The 11,191-nt window shown below is 55.3% G+C and overlaps 1 protein-coding gene across 1 annotated transcript; it reads left to right on the top strand.

Moving 5' to 3' along the window:
- The first annotated feature begins 4,683 nt into the window (after positions 1–4,683).
- PIANP (PILR alpha associated neural protein) lies at positions 4,684–7,689 on the top strand. Its single transcript, XM_047065078.1, has 5 exons — positions 4,684–4,700; positions 4,964–5,475; positions 6,244–6,325; positions 7,135–7,356; positions 7,668–7,689. Exons 1-5 carry the CDS (start codon positions 4,684–4,686, stop codon positions 7,687–7,689), a joined length of 855 nt encoding a protein of 284 aa, XP_046921034.1.
- Positions 7,690–11,191: the final 3,502 nt, after the last annotated feature.

Genomic DNA, 11,191 nt, shown 5'->3' with positions numbered 1-11,191 from the left:
AGCAGAGAAGAGAATGAAGAATTCAGAGTGGGCAGGGGTCCCAGGTAAAATTTACTAAGCAATAAATATTGAACATCTACTATGTGCCAGACTCTGAGGTAGGATACAGGGTGAACTAGCCAAATGAGATCTTTGTTCTCTAGTGTATGGCTGGCAGGGGTGGGGGGAGGCAATGAACAGTAAACAAATATAAGATCATTTCAGAGAGTGATGAGTTGGAAACGTATTGATGAAATAGGGGTGCCTCGGTGGCTCAGTTGGTTAAGCGACCAACTCTTGATTTTGGCTCAGATCATGATCCCAGGGTCATGGGATCAAACCCCACATTGGGCCCTGTGCTAAGCAAAGAGCCTGCTTGGGATTGTCTTTCTCTCTCTCTCCCTCTGCCCTACCCCCTGATTGTGTGCACGCTCTCTCTCTCTAAAATAAAATTTTTTAAAAAAGGAAAAAAATCATATTGATGAAATAAAGTGACTGAATAACAAGAGGGAGCCAACCAGGTGAAGAGCATGAGGGGTGGGCAAAGGTTTTCAGGAAGAGAGAGTCAAAAGTGCTGGGGTGCTGAGGAAATGATTTCAGATGTTCTAAAACATCAAGAAATCTGATCTGGCAAGAGCATTGTTTGAACACGGAGGAGAAGTACAGGTTAGAGGGCCTCTCCTAACAATGAGTTCAGATTTATTCCAAGTACAATGAAAAGCCACTCAAATATTTTAAGCAGGAAAGAGCATGATATGATTTAGATTATAAAAATATTACTAGATATTGTGAAGACTAGTTTGTAAAGGGCAAGGGCAGAGGCAAGGGGCCAGCTAAGAAGCTATTGCCCTCTTCCAGATGAGCGACGATGGCTTGAACCAGGATGGAAGTAACATAGAAGGAGAGAAGTGGAGGGATTCAGGATATATTTTGTATGCAGAGCTCACCTTGCAGAACTTGCAGGTGAATTAGATACAGGGCAAGAATCAGTGAGAAAAGGGAAAGGTGGGGGAAAGATGTTTCCTAGGTTTTCAGCCTGAACAAGTAGTTGTCATGTCCCAGCATGGGTCACACGGAGAGCAATGGATTGGCGGGGGAAGACTTCAAGACATTTATTTTAGCCACATTAGTTTCACATGGCTATTAGACGTCCAAGTGGAGATGTCAAGCAGGCTGTTGGGTAAATGAGTCTGGAGCTTTGGATATAAATTTAGGACTCGCTGACATTTACATAGTATTTAAGGCCTGGGACTGGATGACATCACTGGACAGAGAATGTGGAAAGAGAAGAGAGCCAAGGACTGAGCCCTAGCAAGCACTAACATTTAGAGGTCGAGCAGAAGACTGGGGAAGGGAAAGCCAGTGAGGTTGGAAGGAAAGTAGGAGAGTGTGGCATCCTAGGAGTACAATCAGAATAAAACATGGTAGAGAGGGATGGGGTAGGATAGAGTCAGAGGGGAAGCTACTTTTGATAGAGAGGCTAGGGAAGGCCTCTCAGAGGAGGTGACATTGGATCTCAGTGAAATTTTAATGAAAAAGTGAGTCATTGTGAAAAGCCAGGGGAAAACATTCCAGGCAAAGGGAACATAAGTGCCAAGGCCCAGTGGCAGGTTAAGATCCTCTAGTTCTAGGAACATAGATCAGGTCCAACGTGGCTAGGGCATAAGGAGAGTTAGGAGAGGAAATCAGAAAGCAAACTAGTGGACAGGTCATATAGGGCCTTGCAAGTCACAATAAGGAATCTGGATAATCTGAGTGCTAAAAAAGCTGAGTAATGCAACTCGATCTACTTATTTTAAATAGCATTCGCGTTGCCTCGGAGAGAATGCATTGTAAACAGGACCGGAGTGGAATGGGGGATCAAGCCTTGGGATAATCCAAGGATGGTTCGAGGTCTTCACCACCACCCTCAGCCCCACCTTGATCCCCAGAGCTCTGCCATCTCCACCAGGGACCGAGACGCGGTTAGGGACGCAGAGCCTTAGGTGACTCAGAATCTCAGACGCCGACGGGGATGAACATGGATGTCCACGGAGTTGGGTGAAAGGGGTGGAGAAGCCCGCCACCATAACCCGGGGGATCAGACTGGCGGTCATCCTCCGCTGCCCTCTCCAACCCTCCACCTGGGACCCAGCTGGGCGCACTCCTGCGGCACGGCAGCAGGAGGGTTAAACGGTGCGGGGCCCACCGCGGGAGGGGGAGAGGCGGAGACCGTGCTCTCGGAGCTGCCGCGCCGAGCCCAGCCGAGCCGAGCGCAGCCCGAGCCGAGCCGAGCCGAGCCGAGCATCTCCCGCCGCCGCCGCCGCCGCCCCGCGCCCCGGGCGCCCACCCCACCCCCCCCAACCCTCTCCAGCGCCCCGGCTGCGGCCAAACCCCCCGACCATGCCCCGTGCCCCACAAGCCCTCTCGACCCCCCAGCCCCGCGCAGCCCCGAGCGCCCGCAGCTGTCGCGCCGCCGCGCCAGGCATGCAGGTGAGCGAGAGGGACCCCCCCCACGCCCCCGCCCGCGGGAGCCTAGCCCTGCCCTTCCCCACTCGGCGCCCTCCGCCCCCCGCCCCTGCCGGCGCGGTCCTTCGCCCGGGCTGGAGCAGCCAACCCCTAGACGCGCCTTCCCCTCCGAGCTCTCCATCCCTCCGCTGGTCCCGACTCCATCCTGCCCTCCTGGCGCAGCGGTCAGCGTCCCCGCGGCTGCCTCCATCCCGCCTCCGGCTCAGCCCTCGGCTCTGTGCATCCTCCTGCCTCGGGTTCCCTGCGCTCGGCGCTCCCTCCCTCGGAGTCCGTTCGCTGACCTCCCGGTCCTCGCCTTCCCCCCACTCTCGCCGCTTTCCAGCCTGTCCGGGGAGCGCGGGCCGGTGGGAGGGGTGGGCCCGGGGCAGCCCTGGGGATGGGGCCCAGTTCCCCCACCCCAAGGCTCCCGCCCCACCCCCAGCTCGTCTCCTGCGCACAACAGGTCGGTGAGAATCGAGGAGAGGGTGGGGGTGGCGCGCCAAGCTAGGGACTGCGGGCTTCCTGGAGGGGGTGGGCTAAAGAGGGTGCGGGGCTCGGGGATTGGAGTTGACGTTGGTTTTGGGTGGGGGGGATGCACAAGGCAGAGAGGCAAGTGAGTCCTGGAGTCAGCTGGCCACAGATATCCCCTTCAGCCCTTCTTCGCTTCACTGGTTCGCTCTAACCTCCTTCCTCCCTCCTTCCCTCCCTCCTGCTTCCTTCCCTTCCCGTCCCTCTCTCCCTTCAGCCCATCAGGCTGAAGGCTATCTCTTTCCATAGCTCCATATCCCTTTACATTTGAAGAAACAATTTCCAACTCCTCCATCTTTGCTGCTCCGTGTTTTGTCCCCCATCCCTTCCTCTTCTCATTCTGTCCTCGGTATTATGTTCTCTCCTTTTTCCATTTCTTTTCTCCCCGTGCCTGGTCTTCTCCACCCCTTTTCTCTCTTCCCCTTCCACTCTTTACACTTCCCATTCTGCCTGGACCTTTCCTTCCCTGTCCTCCTGCCCTTCCCTCTTCTTCCCCTGATCCTGCGACCCCTTCACCCTCCCGGTTTCCCTCTCTCACCTGTATTCTTATATTGTTCTTCCTTTAGCATCCTCCAAGCTTCCCGTCTTCTGTGCCCACCTCCTTCCCAGTCCGTTCTCTTTCGGGACTGACTACTCTCCCTCCCCCTGTGCGCTGTGCCGGCTTCCTCTTCACCTTTCTCCTCTCCTCACTCTTAACCACCCCTCCCTCTCTCAGCGCCTTACCCCTTCACCTCTCCCCCCCACCCCCAGCCGCTCCCCCTTTCCCTTCCCCAGAATTTCCCATCATATTCCCCTCTTATTCTCTGGGAGTACTTAATGTGCAGAATCCAGAGGACCCCGGGTGTCATATCCTCATCCACTCTGGGGAGCCTGGCCCCCCAGATCCACCACCCTCAGCTCCGAGAACATGTCCTTCCTCTCTCAAAACCAGCCATCCAGATTCTCCCTGGACTCTTCACCCAGGAGAGTTACATTTGAGGGGGTGGCCTCTCCTCAGCTCCACCTCCCTTCAGAGAGCACCTATGCATTTGGATGATTTAACATTAAGCGAAAATTATACTCTGTAGTTTTTTCCCCACCCACCTCTGTCTTTCTTTCTTTCTTTCTTTCTGGTCTTCCATCCCCTCTTCTCCTTCCCCGGAAGATGCAGATTCCCGGGCCCAGCATAAGAGAAATGCTTGGGACCCCTAGCCCGGTGGGCAAGCTGGGAGGCTCCCCTTGGGCACACCACGCACACGTTCACACACTCGCTCAGATTGACTTCCTCTTCCCTCCCCCACTCTCAGACTCCCTCCCTAGTGGTAGGTGCTCAAGGAATCACAAGGTTCTTGGCTCTAAATTAAGCTCCAACAAGAGCTTGGAGCTGTGGGCAGAGGAAGTGAGAAGGAAGGAAGCCAGAGAAGAGAGAGTAGACCCTGAGGTGGGGAAGTTGCGGGATTTCTGGGCAGTAGTAGATAAGGGGCTGGGGGCTAGACAGGAACCACTCTTTGAGTCCCCTCCCCCTTCTCCCCCCCGCCCCCCCCCAAGGATGCTAAGCGGCAGCTGGCAGCCTGAGAGGGCAAATGGGGATAGGACTGGTGGCTGAATGAGCTGGGGAAGCACTCAGGACAGGGTTGAGATGTGACGACCCTCCCTTTCTCCCCCAGTAAAGGCTGAAAATCTGGGTCACAGCTGAGGAAGAGCTCGGACATGAAGTCCAAGATGTGGTAAGTTTGGTACAGCAGAGGGAGGCTGGGGGCCACTTCTCCTGGGGTCTGGGCCCCTTCCCTCCTAGGTCCACCCAGGGCCTTCGATCCCAAGGGCTAGACCCTAGGAAGGTAGGAAATGAGGCCAGTCTTTCCAAGGCCCACCTGCTTTTCCAGAGAAAGCTGGAGGGAGGCAGCCTGGGATCTCTGGTAGGAGCCTGTGCTCCCCACACATAAGCCCAAGACAGCCTTGAGTCTCACCCGCTTTCTCTCCCTTCTTGCAGGCCTGCACTGCTGCTGTCCCACCTCCTCCCTCTCTGGCCACTGCTGTTGCTGCCCCTCCCACCACCTGCTCAAGGTTCCTCCTCCTCCCCTCGAACCCCACCAGCCCCAGCCCGGCCCCCCTGTGCCCGGGGAGGCCCCTCTGCCCCACGCCATGTGTGCGTGTGGGAGCGGGCACCCCCACCAAGCCGATCCCCTCGGGTCCCAAGATCTCGTCGTCAAGTCCTGCCAGGCACTGCGCCCCCTGCCACCCCGTCAGGCTTTGAGGAGGGGCCACCCTCATCGCAGTACCCCTGGGCTATTGTATGGGGCCCTACAGTGTCTCGAGAGGACGGGGGGGACCCCAACTCTGCCAACCCTGGATTTCTGCCTCTGGACTATGGTTTTGCAGCCCCCCATGGGCTGGCCACCCCACACCCCAACTCAGACTCCATGCGGGGTGATGGAGATGGGCTCATCCTTGGAGAAGCACCTGCCACCCTGCGGCCGTTCCTTTTTGGGGGCCGTGGGGAAGGTGAGTAGGAGTGGGGGAGGCTGGTAGGGGGATGAGGGGTGGGGAGGCTGGTTGAAAGCTCTAAGGGCGGCGACAGAGTCCTTGTCTGTTAGTTCTTCCCACAAACGTGTCAGGCACTGTGCCGGCACAGGAGGCAGAGATGAACTGCCATCTGAGCCCTGGAGGAGCTCAGGTCCACTGGAGAAGACAGATGTGTAAACACTCAGGGATGAGTCAATGTAATAAGTGCTCTAATAGAAGCATACACAGCATGTTTTTAGGAAAAGAGGGAAGGGAGAGATTACTTTTGCCTGGGGATCAGGACACCTTCCAAGAATTGACATTGGAGCTGGACCTTGAAAATTAAGTGGGAGTATTCCATGCAGAAGAACACCGTGGAGGACAAGGGCCTTCAGGGTGACATCTCAGCTCAGGGAATGCCAAGATAGGGCCAGTAGTTTGGGGGTGGGGCTAGGGCACAGATGGACATTCCTACCCCTTAGTTTCTGTGCAGAGAGAGGGGTTCTCTCTGACCTTGCAGCCTCCTCCTCCTCACATGCATACAGATTTGGGAACGTGGAGGAAAGGAACTGAGAACTCCAGGGAAAGCGGATGATAAGAATAAAGGTGGGGGGGGGGAGTCCAGGAAAGCAGAAAGAATTGGACAATGTGGATTCAAATGGCGACACTCTCTAAGTTTAACTGAACCTGAAGCCTAATCCCACCCCCACCCCCTCTTGGCCCCTACCACTTCAGGCCTCCCTAAAACTTTCTCCCCACCCCAATCAGGTGTGGACCCCCAGCTCTATGTCACAATTACCATCTCCATCATTATTGTTCTCGTGGCCACTGGCATCATCTTCAAGTTCTGGTAAGCTGCAAGGAGGAGGGTGCTGGCAGATGGGGACCAGCTGTTTAGCAATGTTTGGCTAGAAGGAGGGCAGGAGCAAGGGCAGTGTTTTTGCTGGATGTGGATAGGAAGTGGTGGGCTACGGCAAGGAAGACCTTGGGAAAAAGTGGTAAGGATTTGGGGTTGAGGAGACAGAAATCAGGGCAAATTACTTTTCCCAGGGAAATACAAGGATAATGGGAGGCAGGGGACTTAAGTGCACTGGGGGCTAGCAAGGGATGCCTTGGTGGGCATTTCCTCCAAGACAGAGAAAACTGACCTGTTCTGCACAGCTCCTTCCTGGGGCTGCCTGGGGGGGGAAGGGAGAAAGTCCAGAGCTCTTTGCATGCATTTAATAATGGGTCGCTCAGTCCTTCACACTTTACTGAGAGAATCATTAGACTCAGGTGTCCAGGTCATTAGCTGATTTTGAACTAGAACTAAACTTGCCAGGCGCCTGCTGAAGAGAGAAATGGCTCTTCTGGGTACACATGGGGGAGGGAGCAATTCTGGGGGACTCTGTTGGTGGGGAGGAGGTACTGATTCTGTGGACCTGGACCAGGTCTGGAAGGTTTACATCCCTGAGCCCCCCCCCGCCGGGGGGGGGTAGGGAAAGTAGCTTTATGGACACTTGATCTCCAGAGATTTGATGTAGGGAACTGTTAAGAGGCCAGTTTTTCTGCTGTAGGATGTCGGGGTGTCTGAGGGAGGGTGGGGGTGGCCAGCACTGCAGGCCCAGGATGGGGGCTTCTTAAGTGTATGAGAGAACCTCTTTCTTTCTGGTGCACCAGTTGGGACCGAAGCCAGAAGCGACGCAGGCCCTCTGGGCAGCAAGGTGCCCTAAGGCAGGAGGAGAGCCAGCAGCCACTGACAGACCTGTCCCCAGCGGGGGTCACTGTGCTGGGGGCCTTCGGGGATTCGCCTTCCCCTACCCCTGACCATGAGGAGCCCCGAGGGGGACCCCGGCCTGGGATGCCCCAGCCCAAGGGGGCTCCAGCCTTCCAGTTGAACCGGTGAGGGCAAGGGCAAAGGGCTGGGAGGGCCGGGAGGGCCGGAGCGTTGGTTGGGGGTGCTCCCTCCTGGGTGGGTGGGGAGGAGACAGACCTACCCACCACAGCTCCTGGCCCTTCCTAGGACTGGACCAGCTCCTCTCTGGGGGACCCTTCCTTCTCCCCCTCTCTGTGGATCTATGTCCTGTTCTCGCGCTGCCATTTAACTCAGCTCTGCCCTCTTCTCCTTGAGTCCCTTTCTTTGCCTCGGACTTCCTTTTCAATTCTGGCCTACCCTGTGGTTCCTGACTGTGCCCTTTCCCTCTTCCTCTCAGGATTCCCCTGGTGAATCTGTGACGCCCCCCAATGTTGGGGTGCCGCCAAGCAGGAGGCCAAGGGGCCAGCACAGCCCCCATCCCACTGAGGGTGGGGCAGCTGTGGGAGCTGGGGCCACAGGCGCTCCTGGCTCCTGCCCTTGCACACCACCCTGGAACACTCACTGGCCCCATAGGTGATCTTACCTGCTCACCCTCCTTCAGGTGGGGGCCTCACATATTTGTGGCTTCTGGTCCCCCATCCCCACCCTTGCACACTCACATGAAAGCCTTGCACACTCACCTCCACCCTCCCGGGCCATTGCACACACTTGTGCTCTTGTACAGCCAGTCTTCTGCACCCTCTCTCCACCCACACCCCCCCTCCCCATCCCTCACCTTCTCTGTTTCACACTTTCGCTTTCTCTTCTTCCCACATTCCATGCTCAGTTCAGTCACTCAGTGGTCAGCGGGTGACTTTCCTGTTATGTCTCACATGCACTTTCTGGCCCCATGTTGTGGTGTTGTATGTTGTGCTCACACTCTCCCTCATGCACACCCACTGACCCAGTTTCTGTGGCCCCTGCATGCTGCCCTAGAGGTGGGTGGGAGGTGAGCTGGGGGCTTCTCATGCCCCCACCTGTCATGGTCCCATCCCAAGCCATGTTGTGTTTCATCATCTTCCCCATCCCACTCCAAGGGCGTGCTCATTACCCTGAGGGCTCCCCCATGGGAATGGGGGTAGTGAGGCCCCAAACTCCTCCCCCACTCCACTGCTATATTGTTGTCTGGGAGATGGGTTTTTGGGGAGTCACCTGCTGCACTACATGAGAAAGGGGCTCCCATTTGCCCTTCCCTTCCTCCTAAGTCCCTCTCGTCTTGTTTGTCCTGGCTGTCTGTGTGTGGGTCACTCTCTGGAATTCAGAGCCCCTGAGCCAGTCCTCCACTTTCCAGCTTCCCTAAGGGCCTCCCTAACTCCACCTAGGCTGCCAGGGACCGGGGCCAGCTGGTTCAAGGCCATTGGGAGCTCTGCCTCCCAATCTCTCCCTCCCCTTCCTGGGCTCCCTCACCCTCCTTCTCCCCTCCCTCCATGGTTCTTCCACTCTCCTTCCTTTTGCCTGTCCCCCCCACCCCGCCCTCCCCTCACATTTGTTCCTAATTCTCACCATTTTTCCACCTTCCTCCCTTTTTCCTGTCTTACCTGGCTCCTATGCTGTGATATATATTTTTGTATTATCTCTTTCTTCTTGTGGTGATAATCTTGAATTCTTGTGGGATGTAAGTTTCAAAATTTTCAAATAAAGCCTTTGCAAGATACCTGAGTCCCCTGGTTCTGCTTATGAACCCTGGAGAGGGGAGAGGGAGAGGAGCAACAGGAAGCCAGGAGGGAGGAAAAGAAGGGTGGTGGGTGGGTGGGCTGGGGGGGAAACCTCTTAAGCCCCAGTGTGACCTGACCTGCTTTAACCTGGAGTTAGGATTCCGGGGCTTTGACCTGGGATAGAATGGAAGGAGAAGCTGAAGGGAGCAGCCAGAACAGGAGGAGAAACTAGAAGAGTGGCTTGCCTGTAACTTGCCGGTGAAGGTTAAGAGAGACCATGAGAAAGAAGGCAGAGGAAAGGGAAAATTATGTACAGGGACAGGCAACGGAGCAAGCAAGACAAGGAGGAGAGAGCTGATAAGACAGATGGAGGGTGAAGGGTGAAAGGAGAAGGAAAAAAATGGAGCAATGGGGAGGAGATGGGAGGGGCCACAGGGAGGAGGCTGCTCTGCCTGGTTTATCTGAGCCTTGCTCCCTAACTTGCCCGCATCCACAGCTGCCCCCCCAAAAGATGTGCAGTACCGGAACCCCTGTGGTTAACTCTCACTAGCTTTCCCCACTCTGCTCTCTCTTGAGAGAGAGAGACACTGCTAGGGTGTGGGAGTGGAATCAAGGGGTATATTTGGGGGAGGGAACACAGGCTGCCCAGCTGGGATCAAGTCACCTCTGAGCCCCCATTCTAGGTTTGGCTCTAGTGACAGCCCTGCGAAAGCCCACACATCAGCCTCTCAGCTGTTGCTAGGCTCTGTTGCCATGGTAACCACCCAGGTCCCATTTCTCCCCCGCCCCCATCTGTGCCCCACTTGCTCCCTAGAAATGGGGAGCTCCAGGGCGGAGAGGAGACTGTAATGTGCCAGAGCTGGGCTGCCCTGGACTCTGACCACCTCCATGTGTTTATCTTTGCAGCTTCAATTAGGACGGTATGGGTGTTGGTAGGTGTGTGTTTTAGGTGTTGGGGAGCTTTATTGTGTACTCGAGGAAGTGTGGCTGAATCCATATTGCACACAATGGTGAGTGGGGAGGAGGAAGCGTATTTCTCAGGACCAGGGCAGTATGTGTAGTCAGAGGATCAGACTCCCTAAGAAAAACAGACTGCTACAGAGGAAAAAGGCAGAGCGGGGCCAAGGAGTGATGAACCAACTAAAAGCAGAGGTGCAAAGCCAACAAGCTGCTGAGGAGGGCTCACAGTCAACCTAGTGGGACCTGAAGAGATCCCAGCAGGAGCTGGGGGAAGGGAGAGGGCTGGATGGAACACGAGGGTGCAGGAAGAGGTGCTGAGGACATGGGTGGGGGGGGGCAGTGAGGGAGGGATCCGAGGTGGATTCCCCCCAGGAATCTAGTCCTTGTCAGGTGAGGGTGGGGGAGAAGAGGAGCACTGGCTTAGAAGGGGGAGGAGCTCAAGTGCCTGGAGAGCACACCAGGGCTCTCTCACTCTCTGCAACTGTACCTCTTCAGAGGGACAGTGTGACCCCGAGGCTCATCCATATGCAAAAGGCACGCATGAAGGCCCCTAATGAAGAGGGAATTAATTATTGCCTGATTAGCCTGCTGTTTCTCTAAATTTAAATAAATTAAAATACACCAGCAAGACACTGGGAAATCCTCACCTGTTCCTTCTCCCTAAATATCCTCCTTCCCCATGGAAAGTCAGAAGGCAGGGAAAGACAGAGGAGAAAGGAGATGTCCTAGTCTTTCCAATTGTTCTGAAGGAAATATCTCAAACCAAATCACATTGTAGTGATGACTATGAAGCGTTGGGCAGCTATGGGGACAGATCTTAACCTTTATCACTCATAAAGTTGAAACAGACTATGGGGCCTTTGGAGGTCCTTGCAGGCTGTAAGTGGCAGAGGCAGAGTCATTGCTTAGTTATAGAACTCAAACAATGGCCACACTACCCTTTTGGTTCTTGGAGGCCACACCTCACAAGCACCACTGGGACCAGTGTCTCTCATCACTATGCTTTTTTTTTTTTTTTTTTTTTTGCCTCCTGAGCTGTGCATCAAATGACTCAGCCAGGCTTCTCTTAAGCATTTTTCTGGAATGCTTACCATTATGGCTCAGACCAAACCAGGAAATGGGGAAGCCCCCAGGAGGAGGGATCTCCCAGGCAGAGCTCAGGGTGTGGAAGTGATTCAAGATGGAAACAGCGTGCCAGCTGGAAAACCCCAGGCTAAAATTAACAGCCCTCCTCCCCCTACGCCCCACATTTATCTCTAAAGCTCTT

The sequence above is a fragment of the Lynx rufus genome, unplaced genomic scaffold, assembly GCF_022079265.1.
Source record: "Lynx rufus isolate CCGP_SWC_20201006 ecotype Redwood Valley unplaced genomic scaffold, mLynRuf1.p SCAF_7, whole genome shotgun sequence".
Classification (NCBI taxonomy): Eukaryota; Metazoa; Chordata; class Mammalia; order Carnivora; family Felidae; genus Lynx; species Lynx rufus.
Note: the sequence above shows the minus strand (reverse complement) of the source record. Positions and strands in the feature narration are given on the sequence as shown.